This window comes from Lytechinus variegatus, chromosome 19 (genome assembly GCF_018143015.1).
Source record: "Lytechinus variegatus isolate NC3 chromosome 19, Lvar_3.0, whole genome shotgun sequence".
Classification (NCBI taxonomy): Eukaryota; Metazoa; Echinodermata; class Echinoidea; order Temnopleuroida; family Toxopneustidae; genus Lytechinus; species Lytechinus variegatus.
The window spans coordinates 9,243,611-9,258,303 of record NC_054758.1 but is presented as its reverse complement, the minus strand read 5'-3'; the positions used below and the strand labels follow the sequence as shown (position 1 = coordinate 9,258,303).

General features: G+C 39.4%; 1 protein-coding gene across 1 annotated transcript in view; it reads left to right on the top strand.

The window, feature by feature from the left end:
- The first annotated feature begins 2,954 nt into the window (after nt 1–2,954).
- The window catches only part of LOC121405746, a 35,252-nt gene continuing 23,513 nt past the window's right edge, over nt 2,955–14,693 (top strand). The window contains 2 exon segments of the mRNA XM_041596700.1: nt 2,955–5,778; nt 14,258–14,515. Of these exon segments, the coding sequence (XP_041452634.1) occupies nt 3,781–5,778; nt 14,258–14,515 (2,256 nt within the window). The 5' untranslated portion in view covers nt 2,955–3,780.

Below are 14,693 nucleotides of genomic sequence, written 5' to 3'. Positions count from 1 at the left end.
AAATGTGTCAGAAATCATGTTGCCATGGTAATAACATACATGTATATAGTGAAAATTGGATGAAAATATTGTGGGTTGAATTACTTCATCAATTTTCAATCAATTCAAATCACGCATTGGTTTTGAGGTAATGATGTCTAAGGCACATATTTTGTACATGGGCTATTTATCACCTTCAGTGATAGTTCTAGTTAATAGTGATTAATCACGAACCTCTGTGTTATGGGACATAGGTGTCAAATATTAGAAAAATAATTATACACATGCTTCTCTCAAGGCTTGTTGCAGAAAGAGTTTTGTTTAAATGCAAAAAAAAATTGTAAGTTTTGAAAGCGCATGTTTGATTGGTAGAAACACATTTATTTTCAACACAAATATATGAAACATTGAGATCATCTATAGTAATCTGAAAGAAAGAGGTGTCTGAAAAGGCCTCAAATGTTTGAAAAAAGGGATACCAAGAATAAAACAAAATAATATAGAAAATTATTTCATTGATGGGGCAGATATGAAAAGGGGGGTTCCTCTGTCTGTGGAAGCCTAGCTAGTGCTCCTGTTACTTCATCCTGAATCACCGAGCTGCCTCGCAACCAAGACTAAAAACAGTGGGACGGTTGCATTCACACCAGGGGCCTGTTGCATAAAAATTTTTACCTGAGAAAACTCAGGTATTTTTTTACCTGAGTTTTGTCCTGTGTTAAAGTCAATGGCAGAAATCAGACTACCCTTTCAATTCAACCTGCTTGAGATTTATTATATTTATTTAGCTGTCAGTGTGAGGCCAGTTGCCCTGAAAATAATTCTATTCTAATTTTGTTGCAGCAAAAAAAAAAAAACATGAGGATAGCTTGACGTTTCACTAGATGCTCAGTGAAAGTATAATTTGATCATTTTCATCGTTTTTTTCTATTCAAACAAATTTGCCTACTTCTTGATAAGCAAAGTATGGGTGGAAAACAACAAAATGTTCCATTATTTAAAAAGACAACTTCAATCTCAAAGATTTAAGTTCTATCAAACCATAAATCAAAAATTTGATTTGAGTAAAGTCTTACTTTTTTCATTTTCTATTTTATCATTGGAGATACAGTAGAGAAGTCCAGCCAACTTCAATTACGTGATAGGGAAGTATTGCTTTATTATGATCCTCTAATTGCCAAACAGTCTAGTTTCTGTATTGAGTCGCTATGAGGAATTTCCTATGAGAGGAAATCGTAGATTATTACAAATTTTCACTGAAAATGTAAATGATCTGCCTTTAGCACATCCTTCTGCTAAAGGTTCCATTAGAAAGAAACATGAAACTGAGTAATAATGACATTCATTTCACTGTATCATTATCATTTAAATTTAGACTGAACGATGCTAATTCAGGCGCAAGTGTACGTTACATGAATACTATCCAAAGGTTAAATTGGTTTATTGCCAATTCGTCCAATTTCCAACTCGTCTACTATCATTTGGTCTGTCATCAGTTCATCCACTCACCACATAGGCTACTTTCATATAGTAAATGCCATTCTGTCTAATAACCAGTTGGTCCAATAGCCATTTAGTCCATATAGCATTTTGTCTAATTGAACTAAAAAAATGAATGAACATGAAATGAATATTAGACCAACTGGTTGTGAGACGAAATCGTGATTAGAGCGATGATTGCACCAAATGGTTGTTAGACGAAACGTTGATGGATGGAATGGTATTAGACCAAATGAAAGTAGATCATGTTGTGAATGGACAAGTTGGCAGTAGACGAATTGGCACTGTTAATTAACAAATGTTTTATTTGAAATGTAAACAGGAATGAAAGGTGATGCAAAATTACATATAACCACTGAATATTAGATAAGATGAGAATTAAACAAGTGGTTATCATACCATATGTTTTGTAGACCAAAAAAAACAAACAAAAACAATTAGACCTAATTAACAACAGACCAAATAGGTACTTTAGCCCATGTAGTAAAAGTTTATCTGAGAAAGGTGAACGACTGCTTATAGATCAAGTGGATATTAACTAAATTAATAAAAAAGTATATTACAAAATTATTAAATAGCAGGGGTTGGTCATTAAATGTTTCTATTAAATTGTAATCCAACGCTCGGAATTATTTCAATTGTAGAATTTTATTTTGTTTCATTTTTTAAAATAGGATTCAAATCTATATTACATTAATGTGAATAGAGGGAGGCGGAGATCTCAAATGTCTTCAACAAATTATGGAAAGAAATGGAGATTTCATAACATCAAAAGAAAATAAAAATCAAGTATAGTGTTGCTCTGTAAGAATTGATTTTATAGAAAACATTGTTGCAGAGTGTTACGGTATCAAGAATTTTCCATTTGAAGTAGACTTGTGAATGTTCACACGAAACTGGATTGTATGACAGCGCTTCATCTATTAGTATTTTTGTGTGATGTGACAGTCACGGTTTTGTAATGGCCACAAATAACTTCAAGCAAAAGAAAGGGATTGTTTGTGACTAAACACCATCGAAGTATGACGATGGTGATTCGATTAATGAATCTTCTGTCCATGAATCAGGGTGGTTTTAGTATATCAGTGAAATCCAAGGGGGTTGTATGATGTGGAAGCCTCTTTCGATGACCTTTTGTTGAACAGGGTTCAGGGAGGGGGAGGGGGGGGGGACTGAGAGAAACAAAAGTAAGACATAGGGGCCCATTTCATAAAACTTGTTATAGTAGCAAATTTGCAGTGAATAGTTATAAGCTACTGAAATCATGCGATTTAATTGGCTGATAGTGAACTTGTTGTAGAATGTCTGGATTTGCTATCGGAGCGAGTCTTTACGAAACGGGACCCTGATCTTTGGGATGATTCAGTTTGTCAATGACTACATATTCACTTCCTCCCTGGTTCACCCTCGCTTCCTGTCGCAGGAAACCCCCCTCTCAGGCTAAATGGTACGGCCCAAAGAGTTTGTGCTTGTTTTTCTTTTTTTCCCCCACTCTCGCAAGACTTCTGCAGCTGACACCGCTACTGCACAACATGCATCAACTTCCCCATTGCAGCCAATGAAGTAGGTTAGATTTCCATGCCCGTTGGGAATAGGACTTCAGATTTGTACCCTTCTAAAGGAGTCTCAAAGTTCTCTTGTAGGGACTTTCAAACTTTTTAATGCCACTTTTGGATGCTACTGTTTACAGAAGTTTGCAGGAGTTGCCGGAACAAGCATATTTACCCTACAGGAATGATACATTGTAAACCTAGGATGGAATACGACTAACTGCTGCTTAGCTAATGAATGTCATGGGATGTGATGAATACGTTGATGAGGACTTCCTTACAAAGATTATGGAGATCATGGTGATATGATGTGCCACTGGGACTTGTTTTGTTTTTATCTGGATAGATCTTAGACAGTCATGTGGTGCTGTCAACGTCACATATCACTTCAAGTTTCTGTGCTTGGTGAACGTGCATGACTTGCCAAGTATTGAGGTTTTTTTCAAGGAGGCTACAACATTGCCAACACACAATTTACGTAGTTTCAGGGGAAAAATATCTGGGTTTAGAACTTGTGACTAGAGGATATATTACATAGTTAGTGTGCATAAGACTTCAGGAAGCATATAAATTGGTTAAACTTTGACACGAGTTGGATGTGCTGTGATAAAAGGTATCTTGAACAGGAAGGTGTTGAAATTTCACCCCATCAGTGTCGGAGTTTTACTACTCTGCATGGATTTCATGTTTAATTGAAAATTTTCAATCTGTTTGCAGTTATTGGCATATTGGACAGTAGTTTCAGAGATGAATGTTGCATTCTGAATACACTGTAGGAAGCTTGGAGAAGGGGACCATGCAGGCTCATAGTCCCAAGCTGAACCATCCTCATGGATCGGGGAAGAAGGCCAAGCGATCACTTTCTCATGAGCATATGCGGACACACTCCAAGGAAAGCAAGGATCAACCAGATCTAAGTGGTGCTAGATCGGGCAGGGAACCAAAACACTTACCCCATCCGATCGATATTGCTTCAAACCACCATGGAAAGTTTGCAGAAGCCCATCCCAATTTTCAAGATGGGAAAGGGACTTTCTTCAGTAGGGATGGTCTCCGCTTGAGCAAGGAGAAACAGAGGTGTCATGATGCCCCATGTTCACCCAAAACCAAGGAGTCCTACATGCATCTTGCAGATTCCACAAGATCTCCGAGACACAAAGAATCATACATACACAATTCGAATGGGCCACACTCGCCAAGATCTCCAATGTCTCCTAAATCACCAAAGATCAAGGATTCCCACTTTAACTATTGGCCAATTTCTCCAAAGAAGGAATCTTATATACATCATGCTGAAGTTCCGAAATCTCCCAAGTCAAAAGAGACAGGTAGGCATCCCAGTCATGGACATCACTCCCCAAAGACAAAGGATAAGCACAGGTTGCAGGATCCTGGGTCCCCAAAGCATAAAGGAAAAGATACACATCATCAAATCTCCTCAAGTCCAAATAAGGATTCAAGGTTTCAAAGAACAAATTCTGTAGAGAAACCTACTCCAGGAAAGAGTTGTGAGATGGACAAGCCCCATGATCCCCTTACACCAGTGCACTCTGGCTCACCTCCAGTGATAAGTTCTAAGGATTCCAATGGGCATGTCCAGCTGAGAGAGGCTTATGCTCATCGTCGAAGAACCGGCGCTATGTCCCATCCAAATCTACACCACAAACATTTCAATGGCTGCAAATCTAAAGGTGATGAACCACCATCACCTGAATTACCTGCAAAGACTTCCAGGAGAAGAGCTGCTAGCTCTGAGGACACAACTTCCATTGGACCCAAGTCACCAGACCTGACCCCTTTGGTTCTAGGAGTGAAGCATGGCAGCAACTCTGTGGAATTCAGAAGGCAGACATCGCTAGAGATGTCACCGATTTCTCCACAGGGATTTTTCCATTCTGAAGACAGTCTTGACTCTGCTGGACAGAGTTCTCCAGAATTACCTGCAAGGACACGTCGTAAAAAGCATGATAAACTGTCAATTGCCCACCAGTCTCCAGAGCTGCCAATACGTATGAATGGAAAAGGAAAGAATTGTGATGTCTTTGAAAGTCCAAAGAAGCAAGTGCCAATTGCAACTCATGAATTCGAAGCAAAAGATGTCAGTCATAATGATACAAGAGACAAATCAAAAACTGATTCTTCCCCTGTTAAGAACTCTGGAAAATCATCAGATGGTTCTCTAAAAGGTCAGGAAATCGATGGCTGGTCCACCTTTGGGGTACAGAAGAAAAATGATCAAATTGCTGCAATGTCCGAAGTTGGGACACAAAAGAAAAATGATAAGATGAGCTGCGATGCTCTCGTAGAAAAAATAAAGCCTGAAGTTGTTGATCAGTCAACAACAATGTCCACACGTATTATAGTAACCGATGATGAATCCAAGCCACCAATCGGGAACAGCGCCACTTCCGGAGAACAAAACCAAAAGGAACTCCTGGATATGATTGACAATGATCGAAGGACCAAGCTTCATCCTGGCCACCTTGATGATCGTTACCTTGGAGGAGGTATGGTTGGTGGACATCTTGGGGTCTATCGATCAGCATCCATGCCAGGATATACCAACAGTTCCCGTCAAGTTGTCAGTCGAGCCACCAGCATGACCAGTGGAGGTAGTCTCAGTAGTGGTCTCGCCAGGAGCTCCATGACCCGTAGGACAGTGCGTCAGAAGCAGACGAAGTCCTGGACCGGCTGTGGTGATGGCTCTCCAGGATGTTCTGAGAATTGGCGGTTCTGTCCAGTGCATAAGGTCGGTTTACATAATAGTGCATGCTCAAAATTTGGTTCTGTACCATTCTGTACAACTTGTTAATGCTAGAAGAGACCTTTTCATGTCATAATTTTATACAGGAAAATTACTTCATATTGTGAAGGAAAAGAGTGGGCCATGTCCAGTTGTGGAATTTATTGGTAGGATTTTCCTGAGAGCTTAGAATAGAGAGTGTTTTGAGATACAAACCCCTACAGAAATTTTCAAGCTTGCGGCAATTGTGCGACTAGCTTGCGCAAGCTTGTGGTATGCTAGTAACTAGCATGCGGCTAGCTTAATAAGCGTGTAATATGCGTGCAGAGTAATAGTTAAGCGATCTTTTAGCGAGCAGGGACTGTTCTCTAGCATGCACTCGCTTATTAAGCGAGCACCCTGCTAGTTGCATGCTAGTTACTAGCAAGCGGCACACTTAAATTTCTGTAGGGGAATGTTCTGCTAGTCATAAAAGTTGGTCCTTCAAAGCCGATCAGGGCCCAGCATTATTTATCACCAGAATTTACTCTTGTTTATGGAGACACAGCTTTACTAAATATTTTCTAGAGTAATCTGAGCATGATATGAAAAAAGAAGAAAAAAAAATCACAGCTATGTGTATTCATCACTTCAAAAGATAATCATAACTTTGAAATAACCTCTATCAAATTATTCAGAAATGTGCAGAGTGGCTCGTTAGGTTTACCATTTATAGTTCTAACTGAAAACACAAATATTCTTTATATGTAATTTTAGTTTTAGTGAAACTATTTGCAGTGATTGCTGATAAAAAAAGAGACCACACAAATTAACTGATCAACATAGTGTCTGATTATTGCTATTTATTTATTTTTTTTTTTTTGGGGGGGGATGGGGGCATTCTCTAATTATGTGATTTTGATGAAAGTATGAAAGTTAAATCACTTCCATGTTTGCTTTCAAACCACAGTGGACTGGACTATTTTGATTCCTTGGAATATTTGGCACTTCGGTCCTGGCTGCAAATGAAGTAAAAAAAAAATAAAGGAAGAAATATAGGGCCTAGATCTAGATTCTGCTTATTATCATGCAGTAGTGACCAAATTCAATTTGGCAGGAGAGGATTAAAAGATTCTAACTTGACCCACTTCATGGTCAAATTGATCTTTTCATCTTCTTTAGGAACTTGACTGCATGCTTTCTGAAAACAGGTCATGTTTCATTTATGACTTCACTTTTTTTATGGTTTTTATCATGAGTGCTACATGTAGGGCAGTTCACGGGAGTGTTTCACACCACCTTTAAAAAAATTGATTTAGAAGCTGTCAGCCAATTAGATGCAAGTATTTCATAAGCTTATAACAGATTTAGTGACCATATACTAACAAAAAGCTTTATGAAAGGATCACAAGTGAGTTCATGTTTGAATTTTTAAAGTTAAATATGTTTCATTTTAATGACTGACATAAAAAAAATTGCTCACAGACATTCATGTTGTTAATCATGCATCTTTGGAAACCCTGATTCTAGGGGTTGGGAGGGGAAAGCTAGGGAGGGTTTTAATGTAACCATAGACTACCTGCACAGACAGGATGACCTCATTCTTAGTCGCCGAACTCATATCTCTCTGCCCACTATAGGCCCCCTGGATCAAAGCACATGGGACTACATGTCTAGAACGTTTCTCAAACAGTGTTGCTCAGTACAGGTTCCGCTGTTCAGAGGCCCCACAAAAAAGAGCACATGGGACTGCTAGCTTCTTTAAGCAGTTAGCTTGCAAAGTTTCCTTCATAGTTTTGAGTCATACTGTCGGGAAAAGAGAAATCTTCCAAGAAACTTTCTAACCATAGGCAACATCTTAGACAGCATCCTTGCCCTTGGTTGGTGTCTTTCCTCCGTTTTTCTCTCCAAGTTTCCCCAGGTCAGGTCGCCCCATGTTGTTAAATCAAAAAACATGAATTGTTCTGTTGTTTTAACTGGAGGACAAGCAATTAATGCTGAACGGAAGAAGTGTGCCTTCTTTCCCATTCCTGCAGTGACCACAGATCATTTTTTAAGTTCTTACAGAGGCTGTTCTTACTACGTTCCTAAAAGTAGTTTACTGGAAACTAGTTTAGTGGAAACTAGTTCAGCGCTTAGTGAGAACGGTTAAAACGGTCTTGGAAGTGCTCTTCCAAACCAGTTTGGAAAACCACCTCGTGATGTAGTTTTCAAGATCGCTTCGCATCGGAAGACACCATTCTCATTACATTCCTAAAACTAGTTTACTGGAAACTACAGTTACATGTAAGTGGTAACTTGTTTAACGCGTAATGAGAACAATGGAAGCGGTCCTGAAAGCAATCTTCCAAACAAGTTCAGAAAACCACCTCTGGATGTAGTTTTCAAGATTGCTTCGCCTCGGTAAACTGGTTTTAGCGCAAGTGAGGACACAAGAAGTTTGTGTCTTAGAGTTAACAAGAGTTTGATGATAATTAGGAAAAGAAACACAGGACAGACTGAAGATCACCTACAACTAGGGCAGGTCATCTCTACATGTCTATCAAGAAAAGGAAAACCTGTGAACTTGATAGGTTATGTGACTGAATAGAGCTTCTTGAGAGCACTTCATGAAACTAATAGCCAGTCATTTTCACTGACTTTCAGTTAGAAGCTACTGTATACCTTGCACCTGATTGGCCCAGAGCAAATTAGTCACTTAAAAAACTCTGACAAACCTTGTTTAAGAAACCCTCCCCAGGTCAAGGGTACATTTCATCATATCCTTTTGCCAGTTGTTTTCCTTCAGTGAGTGCATCACTAACCGACCTTGTTAACAATATTTGCCCCTGACCCTAATATAAGGAAAGGAAGGTTTTGATTAATGGATGTTCTTAAGCTGCTGTAGATTCGTAAATCACCTTCTCGGTCCATTTACCGTCCGTCTGGATGCCTATACCTTTCCCATCCCACATGTGTTATTAAGAAATTGATACTGCCCTACAAATTTGAAAGTGTAGTATTTGGGGGTCCTTGACCTTATATCACAAAAACGAAAGTTTGGATGAATGGATGTTCTTAAATTGCTATGAAATCCTTAATCACCTTCTCCTACAGCACCTTTTCCGTTTCCATCCCACATGTGTTGATAATTGAGGAATTAACATTTAGGATAAACTGGGCACTGCCCTACAAATGCTGACAGTGTAGTATTTTGGGGTCCTTGACCCTAAAAGGCCTTGTCCCACTGGCCGATGGACACAAAACCTATTTATAAGGGATACAGTGGACAAGCAAAATGTTGGGATGGCTCCATCCATTTTCATCCGCTCCAGACAATGGACAAAATGGGCGAAAATGAATAGACTGAAGAATTACTGATGTCTTGTTGAATAGACCGCAGGGTATGTGAGTTATTGTATGACCCTTCAGACCAATGAGGTACTGAACACTCCTTGAATAGACCAAACAGTTTAGTGAGCACCCATAGAGTACCCATGTGTGGCATCACAATGTCATGACAACGAAACGGCTCGTTCTAAATCGAGTCGCAGCTGCACGATCGTCTATACACTTTTGTATTTGCAAAAATGTTGATGTGTTTTGTTGTTACCATCACTCTGAGAGGCATAACAGGGCGCCGTTTCATGTAAAGCTGTTCGTAAGTTAAGAGCGACTTAAGGAACGACTGATGATCCTTTCTTGTGGTAAATGGTATAATAAATTGGCGGTGGTTTAGCACGTAAGAAAGGATCGCGAGTCGTTTTCAAAGTCGCTCCTAGCTTACAAACAGCTTTATGAAATGGCCCCTGAGTTTATTATTTTGTTTAGAACCAGGCTGCCATGACACCATGGCAACTGACGTCATCACTTTGGTACTCCTTACGTTTGAGGAATTCTTGAGATCTCATTGAATAGACTAATGAGTTTATAAGATCTAGGTCCAATCCCTGATAGGATCGTGTAGACCAAGATGTCAGTGAAAACTCAATGAATAAACCAAAAATTTAGTGAGGATTAAAATTCATTTCATAGATGAAGAGTTAGACAGAACTCATTGAATAGGAGCAAGTAATTTAAACTCGATGAATAAACCAATTAGAAGTCACTGATTAACCAAATCTTAAGCCCCCATCACACTTATTCGGCATCAGCAGGAATCAAGTAGAAGCTTGAATGAAACAAATATTCAAAATATCTAGAAATTTTTGAGAGGAACTTATTTATTCACCAAACTGGAGTTGAAATTCAGTAAATTGACCAGGTGAATCATCATACACTAGTCAAAATGAACCGCAATGGAGTCAGATTGATAATTCGTGCTACATTCTTGGACGTTCTCGGCGCATTCTAAATATTCTGACTGCATTCTGAGTGCATTCGAAATATGTTTGGCATTTCTTTTGGCCGTCCCGAAGGTTTTGGTCATGTTCAAAACATTCAAGGGGTAATTTCAAACGGTGTTCGAAGTAGATTTAAATGACCAACTGGTGGTCAAACAATAGTCCTTTCATTCAGGCCAATTCTGCTTGATTCGGAATAAGTGTGATGGGGGCTTTAAGGGAAACCTTAAAAGTCATGATATAATGATGATGATGTTGTTCAGCTAGTAGCGCAAGTTGAACTGTGCCCTTTTCTCATATCGTTTATGTGATTTTTCAGTCTTTCCTGTCCAGTCTTCATTTCCAGCGATACGTCATCAAAGTACTGTGTTGCAATGCTAAAGGGGGTTGGAGAGGGTTGATTTTCAGTGATACATCGTTGTACCACTGTTTTGCAATGCTAAAGGGGTTGGAGGGGTGCTGCGATCAGCACAGACTCAGCTGTCTATAATTACTGTTTCCTGGTGAAAAAAACCATGAAGGATATTGATAAATATTTGAAAGTAATAGCAAAGAAGATCACAGTAATTGCAGACAGTTATGTGGTTTTAAATTTATACTTTAAAGATGAATTCCAGTTCTGGTAACTATCTCAAAATGACTTTTTACAGAATCTAATATAGTGACCATCCAAGTTTCTGTTTGTATGAATAAGTAATATGTGCCAAAGGAATCTGGAAGAAATTGTGTAATTGCTGAGAAATAAGCAAAATAAGCGCGGATTCGGTCACTTCCGTTTGGTCTTTATTCCAGTAATAATAATACACTGTCGCATGTGTGCCTGTCTGTGTAGACGATCTTCAGTGTGATCGTATTTCAGCTTAGATTTTATGATTTCATAAAGTTCAGTTTATGTAACTGTACCAGATCTAGATCTACGCTTTCATACTTAACCTTGGTTTTACAGACTTTCTCACGAAATAAGTGTTTTCCTGCAACTACTATCATTCACCTTTAAGAGAATCATGTTTACTGGAACTTGATAGAAGACTGCAGAGTCTGGCATTGTTTTTGGAGAAAAAAAATACCCTAGATAATTATTGTTGATTCATCATTCTTTTTTCGGGAGAGGGGGGGGGGGGGCTTAGTGTAGCAATGATTGTTATTTGATTTTCCAATATTTGGGGGGATGAAAAATTGAATTATGGGAAATCAATCCTGAAGAATGCTCAACAACAAGTTTATTTGAATAAATGTAAAAAGATATCATACCACAACTACCTTTCTACTGGTTCTTTTGTTGTGAACATTAGTCCTCCTATTTTAATCCTCATTTTATATGACCATTTGTTAATGAAAAAAAGTAAAGAATGTTAATCAACATTTGTATAGCGCTTAATAGAATGTTTCTAGGCACTGTATGCTGTTACCCGTGCTTTGGCATGATAATTCTTATCGAGTGCTCAAGCGTTCAAGGACTTTCTTTTTGTTGGGTACCGTATGGGCACTAGCATTCAACCCGGCATAATTCAAAGATTTTGACATATTCCCCAAAATATTTAGAAATAGGGAATCTATCTTAATTTCATACCTTTGCTATTTCAAGGGTAATCTGTTGTCGGTATTTTCTTAATCAATCTGTCGACTGTATGCGCGGAGGGTCGAATTATGCGGTGATGGCCTTTTGCACTGAATGGCACTAGTATTCAACCTAGTGAGGATACCAAATCTCAAAAGGGTTTAGATTGCTAAATTAGATCTAGATCTAAGTAAGTCTCTGGCTTTGATTAATTCCCTGTTTGGTCTCATCTCAAATGGTCTAGTCCATAGGTGGATGGGACAAGGGCAGATTGAGAGAGAGGGCCATCTTTCATCGCTAGGTTGAATACTAGTGCCAAAAACCATCGCCGTATAATTCGATCACCCGCACACACAGTCGAGTGGTTGAAGAAAAAAAATAACGGAAAAAGAATAACCAGCATTTGCTCTTGGAAATAAGACAGGTCTGAAATTCAGGTAAACTCTATATTTCCATATTTTTGAGGAAACTCTCCAAACGGGTTGAATACTAGTGCCCTTACGGTACACATTTACTAAACCTGGGTGAAGAGTGGCAAATGTAGATAAAGCCTTGTCCAAAGGATGCAAATTGTGCTTCAGTGGGATTCAAGCCTGGTGCTTCTAATTCAAAGTCTGGAGACTTGACAACTGACCAACAACACCTATCGCTATTAACGCGTGTCTGTGGGGAAATATTTACAGATATGAAACCTATAGAGCTTAACAAGGCAGCCTTGTGCACGTGCCTGTTGGGAAATATTAAGAAACGAGAGGCCTATAGAGCTTTATAATAAGCAGCCATGTTGGGGGACAACCATAAATATCAGTATGATGAAGCTCTGATTACATCATTTTGATGGTGTAATGCACAGGTGCTCTATTGTTCTGTAATACATCATGGCAAATTACGTAAACTCTCTATATTGCATTTGCAGTTATGCAAATCACAGAAGCATTTATGCTTTTCACACTGCATTTCCTCAACCCCATACTATCCTTAACCCCAGATGTGATTGCCTAAGGTTTAGCCCCACTTCTCCTTAGCCCGGTTTCATTTCTACGAAACTGGGCAAAGGAAACTACATCTCTTAGCACTGCAACAAGCCAGCTAACCTCCCCCCCCCGAGTGGATAACATGCGCGACCAAAAAACACGTAAAAAGTATGTCTTTTTCAAGATAGGGCACGTAACGTACGTAATGTGATAAGGGTGGAAATTACGTGTTTAGGGTGCTTTTCGAGACCCCATGGTAGCACATGGTATCCACTCGTCAGTGGAAGTGGCCCCCGTGAGCTAACCCTGCTTCTTTGCAGGGCCAGATAGTACCGTACTATTTACTGTGCTAGCCCACTTTGCTAAAACGTGGTGTGAAACCGAAGTGAGCTAAGCTTAACCCTGGGAAACTGGTGAGGCTACTTTTTTATACGGGATAAGGAAAATATGTGCAGTGTGAAAAGCATAATTGAGAAGTAGTGAAGAGGCCTTAACCCTGCAAGAAAGTGCAATGAATGTCAAGTCACAATAGAAATATAAGACATTAAAACTTTCCTATTTCAGCTCTGAAGCTTGTTGTGGATAGGGGGCACTGACTACTTGTCACTCTTGATATTATTAATTAGGGATGATCTTCTTAATCCCAAAGCATTGTCTTTGGCACGTGCCCAGATTTAACGGCAGACAGACTGTCTGGCTGCTTAAGTGTGGTCATTAATTAATAATGACCTCAGATAGCCCTCCAATTGCATCGGGTGTCCACATGCTTCCTAACAGACCAGTATTACGTCGTGTGTGATTGAGTGATTGCCAGTGTCCATTACACTGCACTATAAACTGGATTGTTCAAACTGATACCAGTTGGTGTCCCTGTGGATGACCATGCCCTAAGGTGTTACAGTTACACCTTAGAATTTGAACAAAACACCAGAGTGTTGAATTAACAACCAAAGATGTTAGTTGTCCCATGCACACTCCCATCACCAAATCCGAACTGGAAATTGGCCATGCCCCATTGCCAGGTGTTTATCTTGTTTGGCCGCTATGGACTCTGGCTGAGTGGATGGGTATATTTTGGTCCAATGTCAATGTACATTTAATGACAAGTTATAGGCTACTCTTGCATCTGTACTGATAATTTTTGAAATCAGGGCTGGTACATGTACCTTACCTGAAATACTCCTGTGTTATCTTAACAAGAGAGATCATTCCACTTCATATTTTAGTAGGCCTGCAAGGGGGATGTTTCATGAAAAATTTTGTCACTGATTTTCACTTGCTAATTTGCTCTCGGCCAATAAGATGCAAGGTTTTTCAGTATAACATCTGTCTGTGAAATGAAACCCTCCCCAGGATATGTTCTGGGCTCCATAACACAAAGGTTTATGATGGATTGCAAATATGAAAGAATCGTATTAATTGGTCCCTAGTCAGTATTTTAAACCAAATGCGCGTGTAACATTGATCTCGATTGATCAGTTTATTTGTGATTCATCGCTAATCTTTGTGTTACGGAGCCCTGGTCAGGAATTATTCTGGAAAGACAGGTGCCTAAGAACACTTCACGTATATCGGCGGATTTCTCATATAAAATAACAAAGACCCAAATTAATGATATTTCTCTCTCCCGCTTTTTTTCTAATTTTCTCCAGGTATGCAATTCAGTGGTAGACGTGGCCGTCATGCAGGAGGCGCACGGCCTCATCATGGACATGCTTGCGGACTCCACCCTCCCACCGAACGTTGTCAGCGGTTTGAAGGCGGTTAGTTCCCTCTTGAGCCCGCCTACTAACTATAACACGTTACAGAGGCCCAAGATCAGCCCATTGGTGGCGCTAAGCGAGAGCATGTACACGTCAGACATTGACGATTCACCCTATGTAGGAGAGCGCCCTCTATCATTACCAAAGGTGAGGCCATGTGTTACTTCCGAAAGTTGGTTTGTATTCATGATTAAAAATACATGAAATATAAACAAAGTATACATTACGAGATCAAATGATTATATACAACAATATTCAAACATAATGAATGTAGTGCAAAATATAGATACATATCATATCGAAGGGACTGGCATGTGTAATCTGG